Raw genomic sequence first — 12,975 nt, 5'->3', positions numbered from 1 at the left:
AACGTATTGTTTTTGTTTATATTCCTGAAGTTCTCGTTGCCACTGAAGTACTAGTTCATCTTTCAACCAGTAGCTTAGCCGTCCATCTTCCAAGGTGAAGTTGCATGGATTCTGTGGCCTACAAACTCTGGTCCATATCATAATTTTATCTACCATGAGTAGTTCCATTGATATGAGTGGAACTCTTTAGTGTGTAAATTTAAGCAAATTTTCAGGAACGGGATCCATGTGGCCTACATACATAAAATTGTCACTAGGGTCACTCATGATAAACTATTTTATGTGTGCTGGATGCAGGGCCGCCCAGAGGATTCAGGGGGGGGGCACTTCGGCAGCGGGTCCCAGAGCGGAAGGCCCCCCCACCGCCGAATTGCTGCCGAAGACCCAGAGCGGAAGAAGCTCCGGGGGCCCAGGCCCCACGAGAGTTTTCCGGGGCCCCCAGAGTGAGTGAAGGACCCTGCTCCAGGAGCCCCGAAAAACTCTCGTGGGGGTCCCTGCGGGGCCCGGGGCCTGGGGCAAATTGCCCCACCTGCCCCCCATTCTGGGCAGCTCTGGCTGGATGGACCATGTTTGTGCAGCTTGAGACCATGCTCAGATCAAAAGTTTATACAATCAGTGTACTTCAGAAATTAATTTACAAGATATATAAACCCAGAAATGTATGTTAACTGCCCCACTGACCATGCCCCAAGCTGGGCAATACAGCTCTGAAATACATTATAGCTTACATTTTAAAATATTCTTTTCAGTGATTGTAAAATCCTCTGGTGCTCTCTGCTTAGCTAAGGACATCCCAGAGTGAATCATTTGGTAGCACTGCTGACACAATTAGCCCCTATGGCCCTGATCTTTCAGTTATCTCGGTGTAGGCAGACCTCTATTCCTGCATGGAGCCCTGTTTGGTTTTGGTGGGACTGTGTGGGTAAAGATATCCACCCACCCACAGAAATTTGTAGGATTAGGGGCCTTAGCATGCATTTTTCATTTTAACTTGGCAGTTCATCTGTAAGATATTTGAGTGAACATTCATAAACAATACCTATAGTACAGGGATCTAAGAGGACCTTGACCTCACAGTTATGCCCTTATTTCATGTGTATCAAGTCATAATAGTTATAGTCTCACAGTAGTTTCAGTTTAGCCCTTAAAACAAATCTGCTTGAGTCTTAAGAACTGCACCTTACCAAATACAGTTGACTGTGTGTTTAAACCAACAACATATCTCTTACTAAACACAAAAACCTACGTTAAATTAACATTCTTCAGGTTTTAAAGTCAAGCACTCAAAAGATAGGAAATGCCTGAATTAAGGTTTCCTGTGTAAACATAATTCAGCCTCTTTGTGTGTATATGTTATGATACAGTCTTTAATTACATCACCATGGATTATTTTTTTCACAGAACTCCTGCTTCACTCAGTGCACAGATAGACCTGCTTTGGGAATGAATCAGGGTTGTGTAGTGAAAGAAACTATTGTCTGTAGTTTGTCAAAGTTATAAACAACTGAAAATAGATTCTTATAATGGGACATACATTGGACAATCTTAATAATCGACTGTACTACCAGCCCCTCCTATGATAAAGGATGACTTCTTACTCAGATTATACAGACCATAATGGGAGAGGTTGTGAACAGCATATATAAAGAGAGTTGTTGGGGTTTTTTGCTTTTAGGAAACGCGTTCTGGTTTCTGCACATGCTGAAAGATTTATAGATCCATTAAGGCAAATAGATTTGGGTTTGTGAAGCATGTCGGCTGTTGGGAAGGAGGAGCCTGTTTGAAGTTTCAGATGTTAAGTATGTCAGCCCAGTTGTGGGGTCTCATGACAAGATGCAAATATTACACTGGCCTATAGCGGTGTTACAGAGATTAGATGGCTTTAGCTTCACTAACTTTCGCCATGGAGCTTTCTCAGTGGCGTTTTGTCAGGGGCCAGCCTGCAGCAGATCCAGTCTCGTGGCAAGCCAATGAGTGAAGCTGTCTGACTGTGCCACCTGATTGGCTGCTGGAGTCTACAGGCTGATACTTAAGCTCGGTAGCAGCAGCAGGCTTCCTTGCCTGCAGCTGCACTTGTTCCTGTCCCTACTTCCACTGCCTCTAGCCTTGCCCCTGTGCCCCAGCCCCAGCCTGCTCCAGCCCCCAGCTCCTTCCTGACCTCTGACTCCCAGCTCAGACCCTCAGCTCCACCTTCGAACTGCAATGCCTTTGGCATAGGCTTCAGCCTTGGACTCCCAGCTACCACCTTTGGCTTCGCTCGGACCTGCCCCATCTGGATTCAACTCTAACTGGTAGGCAGGACTGTTGCTCCAAGCATTAGGCAGGACTGTCCACAATTCAGTCACTGACACATTTGCACATGCAGATATGGTGATTTAAAGTGATTCAGATGTACTGCATAGGTGTAGCTCTCGCAACTCCTCTTTATATTGTAAAATGCAATATTCTTTTAGTATCTCAGTGTATGTAGACTACATGAAAGAGGGAGATCAGAACTGTTTTATCCAAGCTTGTATAATCTGTCAGCCTGATCCTGGAAGATACTCAGCAGCTTTGCTCCTAGTAGAGTTAAGGGCACTCTGCACCTCACAGGATCAGATCCAGTGTTGCACACTCTTACTTTACAATAATATGGCTTCGAGGAACCAAGTTGCATTGGACAGGCAGAAGACAAAGACAAACAAACTAGGATTCCACAAGACTGGGGATTCCCTTCTCTATGGATCCAGGGAATCTGGGATTCAGACAACATACTTCTATCCTCCATGAACCCCCAAATTTCTCTCACTGGGGGGGGAAAGATTCTGTGAGGTGAACCTTACCAAGTGTTTTGACCCCTCTAAGCCTTTCATGGGTTTTCCGTGTGAGGAAAAGATGCAGTTTGGCCCTTTATTTGATTACTGGAGTGAGAATTTTCTCTTCTGCAGTGTGGAAGGACAAAAACTGACACATTTTACCCCTGCATATTGTGCTATAAATGAAGGAAGCTAATTGAACATCCGCAAGTTTGGATGGATGCTGAAAAGAAAGTGAAATCACTGTCCCGGTGACCTCAGCTAGATGGTCAAAAAGCAAAGGCATATGGTTTGTTGAGGAGAAATTCTTTCATAATCTGGAGAGTTCTTCTCAGTGTTAATAAGACATTTATAGGCAGTATATGACACACAGATTGTATCTGTTTCTCTAAATCTTTGTGGGGGGTTGTCAGCCACATACTTTTATGCTGTTTCTTTTATTGAAAAAAATCAGCCACTACATTTATATAAATTTCTTTCTTTTCACATTTGCTTTTTCAAAGGATAAACAGTTCTTCATTGATGGACAAGATCTTTATCATTGGATGAGCTTCCCAATGAAGGGAGAAAGTAGTTTTACCTCCATGAAGGGGAAGAATACATCAGTTTGTGTTGGGAAAGGGGAGGAGAAGCCAAAGATGTGGAGCCTTTCCACAGAATATAGTAAAACCTGTATTCCTCACCACTGTTAATGTCTCAAACATCCTGAGAAATTATGGTTGGTTAATAACTCAGTCAGAAGCAGGCAACATTTTGGAAGTTTCTTTAATAAAAAAAAAAGAGAGAGAGAGAGAGAATGAGAGAGATTCAGGCAGCTTGTATCACTGCTCAAATATATATATATATAATACACACACACACACATACAGGGGCCAGATAGTGGATTGATTGGAGAACGGTGTCATAATCCCTTTATAATTACACTCAGATAGGCATTTTCCTTTCTCCTGTCCTAGTGAAGCAGAAGGATAATCAAAACTCTACTGCGCCATTCAGCTTTTCTTTACAACAGCTTCACAGTAGAATTAGGTGAAACAGAAATACCAACAACAAAACTTCTAATTGAAAACATTTCACTACGTATCCTTTGTTGATGATATAGGTCCTGATTCAGCAAGGTACTTTAGAATGTGCCTAATTTTAGGTATGAGTGGTCTCATTGACTTCAGTGACCGTGGGACCATACTGCATGGTAATGGATACCTAATCCTTTTACTGTATATGAAACATCATCTAAACCAGAGGTTCTCAAACTGGAGGGTCAAGACCCTTCAGGGGGTTGTGAGGTTATTATGTGGGGGGTCATGAGCTGTCAGCTTACATCCCAAACCCCGCTTTGCCTCCAGCATTTATAATGGTGTTAAATATATTAAAAAGTGTTTTTAATTCATAAGAGGGGTTGTACTCAGAGACTTGCTATGTGAAAGGGGTCACCAGTACAAAAGTTTGAGAATCACTGATCTAAACTGATACTTCAATAGGAATTTATATTTCAAAATTGTCACATCAAAGGCATTGATTTCCACTTCTCTTTCCTGTAGGTAATGGACATAGGACATTCCACAAATTGTTTTCCTCAGTACTTTAAAACATAATACTTTTTAACAGAGTTGTTACCCTACTTCATTAGATAGGGCATTTTATGAAGAGATGGGCCTGAACTGCAAAGATCAGATCCAGATTTTGATTCAAACTTTCCCTAAATTCAGATCCAGATTTTTGGGTGGGTCATTACAGGTATATCTGCGCTGCAGCTGGGAATGTGCCTCCCAGCCGGAGCAGACAGACTCTTCTGCTAACACACTAAAAATAGTGTGTGCGTTGCAGCACCAGCAGACTCTCAGATTAGCATCCTAGCTCACACTCCCCCAGTCCCCTGGGTCTGAGCTCAGGTGGCTAGCTTGAGCCTCTACCAGTGCCAGAAAGGCCACTCTTCTATTTTTAGCGCCCTAGCTCAAGCCAAGCTAGTGCGAGTCTCTCCTTGGGCAGCCTTGTTCCCAGCTGCAATATAGACATGACCTATATAAGGGTAGATGACAGCTACAAAATGCAGACCCAGATCCCAGCTTCCCCAAAAGTTCAGGGATTTCCAGATGCAACTGGAATTGTGCTCATTCCTAATTTGATACTACGTATGGAATTACTTTCATGAATACAGGCAGAGCACTGAGAATTAGATTTATATCACAGAGGGGTTTTTTGTTTTTAAATCTTAAATTTCCCAACAGAATTTACCTACATACACAATGCACTCAGGATAATGCTGTAATCTCTGGATCTGCCTGTCAGAGCTGATTATTGTTGAATTTACTATAAATTGAAAAAGGAAGATGACAGAGGAGGGTAAAATGCTGCCTATTATAATATATACCAGATAACTATTAGATGATAAAAATAAAATGTACTAGGGGACTAGATTTCATAAAGATCAGGTAATCACCATTAATAAATGAAACTAAGCTTAGATAGATGCTGGCATTTAATCTGAGCAGTGAAATGTGGAGATTTTGATGAGACTCTTTTTCACGTAGAAAGAAGTCCTCTATCAGCTAATCAAAGCCTGTGATATCAACATTCTGCATGCTCTCTGAGCAGGAAAAATGGAAGCTTATTCTCAGTTTTGTAGCCTTTTTTTCTTTTTAACTTCTAGTTCAGAAAGTCTGTTTAAAGTCTTCTCCTTCCATTTTGCTCCTTACCTTGGCTGTCATACTCAGAAAGCCTCCGTGACTGGCAGCAATCTTTAGAAAGTCAAGGACTCAAAGGTCATTTGTTCCTTTACGAGAGATTTGCAGGGGTTTACTAGCATTCCCCTCCCTTCCTCTTTTGTGGTATGCTGGGGCACAAAAGATCTCACTGAGCGATTTAGGACTTTGCATCCCTGTGGGTTGTCAATCTGTCTGGCCTTAACAATACTGGCCATTTTGCCCAAATAGACAGTCAATTACCCTAACTGCTATGTTGTTCTATGTGGCCAGCAAACTGGTTGCAAGTAAAACAGAGCAATACTGGCCAAAGCCCTAAATGTGGCAGCCTCCACTTCACTGTTATTTTTTTATCCTAATGCATTCCTATCCCTGAAAGGTACTTACATGTACCTGTCTGACACATGAAAGACCCAGTCTGCACATTGGGAACCATGGTGTCATTGCAAGATGAGAATTTGTTCAGCCCTCTGGAGAATCAGCCAGCTACTTAAGGTGTTTAAGATAGATTTAGTTGTCTCACTTTAGGCATCTAAGTCTTAAATTTTGGCTCACAGTGTTTAGATTAAGTAAATGTATTTGTCAGCCAGAGTGATTTTTATGTCCTAGTAATTACAGAGAGATGGAAGTTGAGCCTGAATTCCTACCATTTGTTTGATTGAGATCCTGATCTTAAACTTCAGTGAGCATTCTGGGTGTGCAATACAAGATCGATCCTTAAAGGATTTGTTCGTAGTAAAAATGTAGCAGTTCTAATGAGCAAAAGGATTTATGAAGATTTGTCTAGATGTAGATTTGTCTACTGATCATCACCTTTCAACAGTGTGGGGGGGTCCAATCCGTGCACCATTTGCAGGCAGAGAACTTGTGTGATTTCTCAACTTAATGATAAAATGAAATTGTCTTTTTCTGCCAGGACAGAAAGAAATAGTTGCTTTATTTCATTACAATATATTAATTTTTGCATACACACTCTTGACATTCCAGTATTTGAGTATCCTGTACAACAAAGATCAGAAGTAATGTTTAATTTGTTACAGGCCAAAATCTGCTCTCATCTATACTTGAGGAAGTCCATTGAAGTCATAGTCACGCTTAAAAAAGAGCTGCAGGATCTGACCCATAGATGTTAGTTTAAAAAACAATGCTGCAACTTAAAATTACTTTTCAAAGGGAATGCATTCGTTCACTGTTGTCAAATGAGTTTTAATAGCTTAAAAAAATGTAACTTCAAGAAGCAAACGGTTTGTTTTCACTCTTGTGATAACACACATATAGGACTAAAAATGCAAGTGGCTACCCATTATTCCATGCATATTATTCAAGACATGAAATATATTAACACTTTATGCAGTTAATTGTGAGAACTCAACAAATTTTTACCTGTGTTTAAGTAATTACTTTTAATATATTTATACTTCAGCACCAGCATAAAATACATTTAAACCATTTTTTGTTGTGTTTCAGTGTGGAAGTACTGTTTTTTCCTCAATATTCTGATTCCCTTTCATTCATTTTCTCTCTCTCTCTCTCTCTCTCTCTCTCTCCCCCCTCTCCCTCGCACCCCCAATGTAGGCTCTGCCAGAGGCACAAATCCCTCCACTGTGTTATCCTATTCTGACTACATCTCCCGTCCTGAAGATCATACCAGCATCATCCACTTTGATAAGGACCAGAGAGAGAAAACTTGTCGCATCATCATTATTGATGATTCCTTGTATGAGGAAGATGAGACCTTCAATGTCACACTGAGCGTGCCGATTGGTGGGCAAATCGGCACTAAATTTCCTAGCACCAAAGTGGTAATCCTGGCTAGCACAGAGGATGGTGAGTAGGCAGAAGCAATTTTATTCTGTTTTCATTTGTAGATCTTATCGTGCTAGGTGCCTTTTTTCACCGGATTTTTCCATCACACAAAGCTAAGGTTAAGCTATTTTATGATACAAGGGCATAGGCCTAGGAGTAACTGCTTGTTCTATTGAAGTGTAGGTTTAGGATCAAATGGTTATCTGAATCATAGATCTGGGTTTACACTAGCTATTTTCTTACTGAAGTAAAGATTCCAGGATTACACTGAATTTTATTCCTTATCTAGGAGCAGTGTTGCAATTTTATTAACCAAGGATTGATCTATTAGATTAGACTGGCTATTGTATCACAGAGGTACAAGTCTATGCTTATTTTGAATATTTTGCACAGGTGTAGGATTAGTCTAGTTTTCAGAATGCAATCCATATCTAGCATTAGACTTTTTTCTCTGTGAAGTACCATTCCCTGGATAGAATTTTTACTATATATTGTTAGGTGAGGTTGAAGATTAGAAATAGATAGTAGGCAGCTGGGAATGGCTCATTTATTTTATGACACACTGTACCCTGATATGTTTAGTTTAATCACTTTATTGGGAAGATATGGATATTGTGTGTTGTTATGAGATGGTAAGAAAGAAAGAAAAAGAATTTGGTTCAGGATCTGGTTATATGATACAGAGACAGCAAAGGACGAGCAATGTATTTTAGCTGCATAGTTTATCGGATGTATTTCAATACTAATCTTCACTGTCCATGCTAATCCAGTCCTTTTTTTATCAGAATCTAATTGTGTTGTTTTAGGCAGAGATTTTGTAAGGAGAGTCTTTAGGGTTTAGGCTCTGACTATAAAACAATTTTTCACTTGTGATAGAAACAGGATTTGAACCTTGATCTTTAGAGGCAACAGGCTAGTGCACTAACTAACCACATCACCTTACTATACTCCATAGTGATCAGGTGTAGGAGTAGGGCATCTTTGAACTCTTGAAGCAGTGATTTGTGTTTTCAGTGAGGCTCAAAGCATACCACTCCTTTCAATAGTCATGGGAATTTTGGGCTTAACTTTCTATGCACCACAATAAAAATGTACTTCACTATGTTAAGTGAAGCAGAGATGTTAATAAAACCAGGATCCAGAAACAAGTATTACTATTAAGCATTGTTTTTATCTAACTTTTCCTGTCCTGCAGAAATTCAGCTATTCAAGACAGACACTAGCAAATTGATATGTGGACAGATCATATGTTGTTTTCTCAAATTAAGAAAAGAGGAGAATGGGTCATATTCATCCCTGGTGCAATTCTCCTGAAGCTAGTGGAGTTACATCAGGGATGAATTTGGCCAAGGTATTTAAGTTAATGAAAATGTAATGGTCTTTAACTAGATGAGGCTTGTCTAAAAGCCATTGTAATTTCAGCTGACAGTGACATCGCTGCTCCTTTATCCTATTTTGGGAACAGGAAGAGAGCATAAAGGACGAATTAAGCCACCATGAAAAGAAAAGAGCTTTTCCAGATTTAAAAACCAGGTTTTTTACCTTCATGGAAAAAAAATCCACTTAGTAGCTGTAGCTAAAAACTGCTTCCCATGCTACGTGCTTGTCTCAAGCTTAATGCCATCAAAGGGTGCAACTGAGAATTGCCACTGTTGTGCAGCTTGCCTCTTATCGGTCCTTGATTTGCGTCAGGCTATTCTGCTTATCTCTTTTAGTCATAGAACTTTCTAAGGCCTCAGTCCAGCTTAAGTATATGCTTAACTGTAAGCATCCGAGCAGTCCCATTGACTTCAAAGTGAAACATGTCCCCTTCAGATTTCAAGAGAGGAGTTTTTAAGAGCTAATAGTAGTCTGAAGAGGTGGTGTTTAGACAAAACCTGGATTTAATTTCAGCTATGATTTGACATTTGTGTCTCAGCCTGAACTAGGGTTTGGGCTTAGGTTCAGAAGTCTTGTGAATTGTCCTTGGAGGAGTTTGATCCAAAATGACTGAAGTCTTCTGAGACTGGATGATTTCATGAGATTTCAGTTATCCTGAGCCAAATCTGAACTGGATCCAGAAAACAGGCCCCTGCTGTTGTGGGATCTGATCTGGAAACCAAAACTACATAGGTGGTTTTGGATCTAGAGATGAGAAGCTGAACAACTTTCTGTCTCCCAAATTTTGGTAGCTGGTGTTGGATTTGAGCTTTGGATAGAACACTTGGGCCAAATTGACATTTCAAATTGTTACGCTTAACGGGATTTGCAGGCACTCTCAAACCAGAAAAAATGCCTCTTTCCTACTGGAATAAGAATGATAGCTTTTAAAAGCTAAAAACAACAGATACAAAGAGTATGATCAAGCCTCCCAAATAATGTGTTTAATTTCTTTGGTAACTCAGCACAGAGTTCTTTGACCAAATTACTCGTGACTAGGTGCACTGTGCCACAGTTCTTTTAGTCCTCTGAGCTGCACCAAAGCCTAATGGAAGGAGCAGAGGAGCTGGTCTGACAAAAACAAATGAAAGAGGACTCTGGAGCTAGTGGCAAAGTTGCAGTCATGGTGCCTGCTTCTCCAGTGCCTTTCACCTTGTGCTTTTCAGAGGTATAAATCAAGAAATGGTCAGTGTTGCAGAGTGTGAGCTAAGCCAAAAAAGTCCATAGTTGGTTCAAACAGAGGCATCTCTGTGTATATAAAGCATTTGATTTTACAAGAAAAGATGCAGTTAAGTGGTTGCATGGTGCAGAAGGTTGTTGCACTCCAGCACAATTATGAGTGGAGATTGCACTTGGGGCAGATAAGAATAAGGGGAAGTGCTAGCCATAGTCCTCCACGCTGAATGGTACAGTCTCGGCTCTGAATGCCCTTCGCTGCAAATGCACAGGGTACAAAGGGGATAAGTGAGTAGAGAACAGATGTGTCTGAGGAGACAGACTTGAGCACTCAGATGAGTACATAATATTAGCCTCTATGGGGCTGAACTGGTACCATTGAAGTCACTGGGAGTTTTTCCATTGGTTTCAGTGAGCATAGGATTTGACCTTTGGAGGGCTAGGTAAGTAGAAGCATGATCTTTATCATTCTAATAAGAAGCTTAGCAAGGCTTCTCTTATGCTTTAATAGTCATGAGCAACTTGGCAGCCACACTGCACTTCTCTCACTAATGCTGGATCAGGCTCCATGTGCACGACCTGTACCAGTAATCATTTTTTACCTTGCACGTGTATGCACAACACTCGGTAACTGCACTGTGCGTGATCAAACCCAAAGAATTTTTTTTTTTTAAAGATTTGGTTTAAAAGATTTCTTTCCAGAGGATTCCTGAAAGTAAAGAAACAAAGTGTTGGGTTTTATTTCCTGTGTTTGTTGCTTTACACTTCTCAAAATGCTTAATGGAACAGGTTTGGGTTATCGGATAATCCATTATCAAGCGTGTCAGCACTAAGAGATATATTTGATCACTAGAGCCTTGAACTAAGGGGCTGATCGACATAAGAATTTCTAGAGCTCCAACATGTCAGTGAGAGTCACAGAGCCACACAGGGTAATCAACCTAAGCTTTCTCCTTGCAACAGAAAGAAAGTGAATTCAAATGTTAGCAGTAAACATTACAGGTGTTTGTAGAAAGTTTTATTACCGCATTTAGTGCTATTTAAATATTTATATGGCACCTTTAACAAATTAAACAATGTCTTACAGAAAATCTGTTCTAACAGTAAAGATGGTGTAGCTGAGGTAAATGTCAGCCATTCAAACACCAGTGCAATAATTTGAGGCAGTATTCCCTTTCTGTAAGTCTAGTACTGGGGCTAGAGAAAAGGTGAAGAGATGGTGTTCAGACACAGATCCATGTTAGGTTTAGGGTGGGTACAAGATAGCACTAGTATCTTGCAAGTAGCTCCAGTGAGATTTCTGCCCAATCTCAAAAATCTTGAGATCACCAGATTCCATGAGATTTTTCACCATTTTGAGCCAAAATCTTGTGGAATTTTTGCCTGCTTCCAAACATTGGCTCCTTCAGGTTTTAGTTCTGACATGGGACCAACATCATGGGAGCTGATTCATATCCAGTCATGCACTCCTTCAGACTCTGAAGGGTTTCAAATCTGAGGTTCTAGTTTTGACCCATCTTTGCTTGGGATACATATATATATTTGCATGTTATAATGGAGTCAATGTTAGAAAGAGCTTGAAATGGATTTGAATAGAGTTCAGAGGCATAGATCAAGTGGTTCCTTAAAATGAAGAGCTTTATAACGAGAGAGCCCTGTAATTGTTTGTTGAAATAATATTTCTACTAGAATTTTCTGTTACTTCTCCTAGGCCCCGATCCTGCAACAGCATGTGCAAGTGAAGTCAATGGGGCTCTACACAGATGCAGGGCTCTGCCTGCCAGTGTTGTTGCAGGATCGGGGCCTTCATTATGCTACTCTGTACCGGTATTGACAACTTATATGTGTTATAAATACCCAGAGAAAACTCATAATTAGGTCTCGGGACTCATGTGAAGCCTCCATAGGCATCAGTTTGATTTAGCTCAACAGATGAAAAGGTTTAAAGCATAAGCATATCTAAAGCTAATTAGTACTCCACATACCAGTAACATCGCCTTAATGAGGCTAAGTCGGGAGGACCGGACGATCTTCATCCGAGAATATTGAAGGAATTGGCGCGGGAAATAGCAGGCCCATTAGCGATAATATTTAATGAATCTGTAAACTCGGGGGTGGTTCCGTTAGACTGGAGAATAGCTAATGTGGTTCCTATTTTCAAGAAAGGGGAAAAAAAGTGATCCGGGTAACTACAGGCCTGTTAGTTTAACATCTGTAGTGTGCAAGGTGCTGGAGAAAATTCTGAAAGAGAAAGTAGTTGAGGACCTTGAGGTTAATGGCAATTGCGATAAATTACAACATGGTTTTACGAAGGGCAGATCGTGCCAAACGAATCTGATCTCCTTCGAGAAAGTAACGGACTTATTAGATAAGGGAAATGCAGTGGACCTAATATACCTGGATTTCAGTAAAGCGTTTGATACTATACCCCATGAGGAATTATTGGTTAAACTGGAAAAGATGGGGATCGATATGAAAATCCAGAGGTGGATAAAGAATTGGTTAATGGGGAGAATGCAGCGGGTCGTATTGAAGGGTGAACTGTCAGGTTGGAGGGAGGTTACGAGTGGAGTTCCTCAAGGTTCGGTCTTGGGACCCATTTTATTTAATCTATTTATAACTGACCTCGGAACCGATTGCAGGAGTGGACTGATAAAGTTTGCGGATGATACGAAGGTGGGAGGCGTTGCCAATTCGGAGGAGGATAGGGATATTCTGCAGGGAGACTTGAATGACCTTGTGAATTGGAGTATCAGAAATAGGATGAAATTTAATAGTGAAAAGTGTAAGGTGATGCATTTAGGGATGACTAACAACAATTTTAGTTACAAGCTGGGGACGCATTGGTTAGAAGTAACAGAAGAGGAGAAGGACCTAGGGGTCCTTGTAGACCGCAGGATGACTGAGTCGACAATGTGACGTGGCGGTGAAAAAAGCCAACGCGGTCTTGGGATGCATTAGGCTAGGTATATCTAGTAGGGATAAGGAGGTGCTGCTTCCGTTGTATAAGGCGCTGGTGAGACCTCATTTGGAGTACTGTGTGCAGTTCTGGTCTCCCATGTTTAAAAAAGATGAAC

General features: G+C 40.8%; 1 protein-coding gene across 1 annotated transcript in view; it reads left to right on the top strand.

The window, feature by feature from the left end:
* FREM3 (FRAS1 related extracellular matrix 3) overlaps positions 1–12,975 on the top strand; it is a 117,702-nt gene that overhangs the window by 55,279 nt on the left and 49,448 nt on the right. Inside the window, exon 6 of the mRNA XM_034771603.1 lies at positions 7,073–7,324. Within this exon, the coding sequence (XP_034627494.1) occupies positions 7,073–7,324 (252 nt within the window). The remainder of the gene's footprint in view (positions 1–7,072; positions 7,325–12,975) is intronic.

The sequence above is a fragment of the Trachemys scripta genome, chromosome 5 (genome assembly GCF_013100865.1).
Source record: "Trachemys scripta elegans isolate TJP31775 chromosome 5, CAS_Tse_1.0, whole genome shotgun sequence".
NCBI classification, from domain to species: domain Eukaryota; kingdom Metazoa; phylum Chordata; order Testudines; family Emydidae; genus Trachemys; species Trachemys scripta.
The sequence above is the reverse complement of the archived record's forward strand: the minus strand, read 5'-3'. Positions and strand labels throughout refer to the sequence as shown.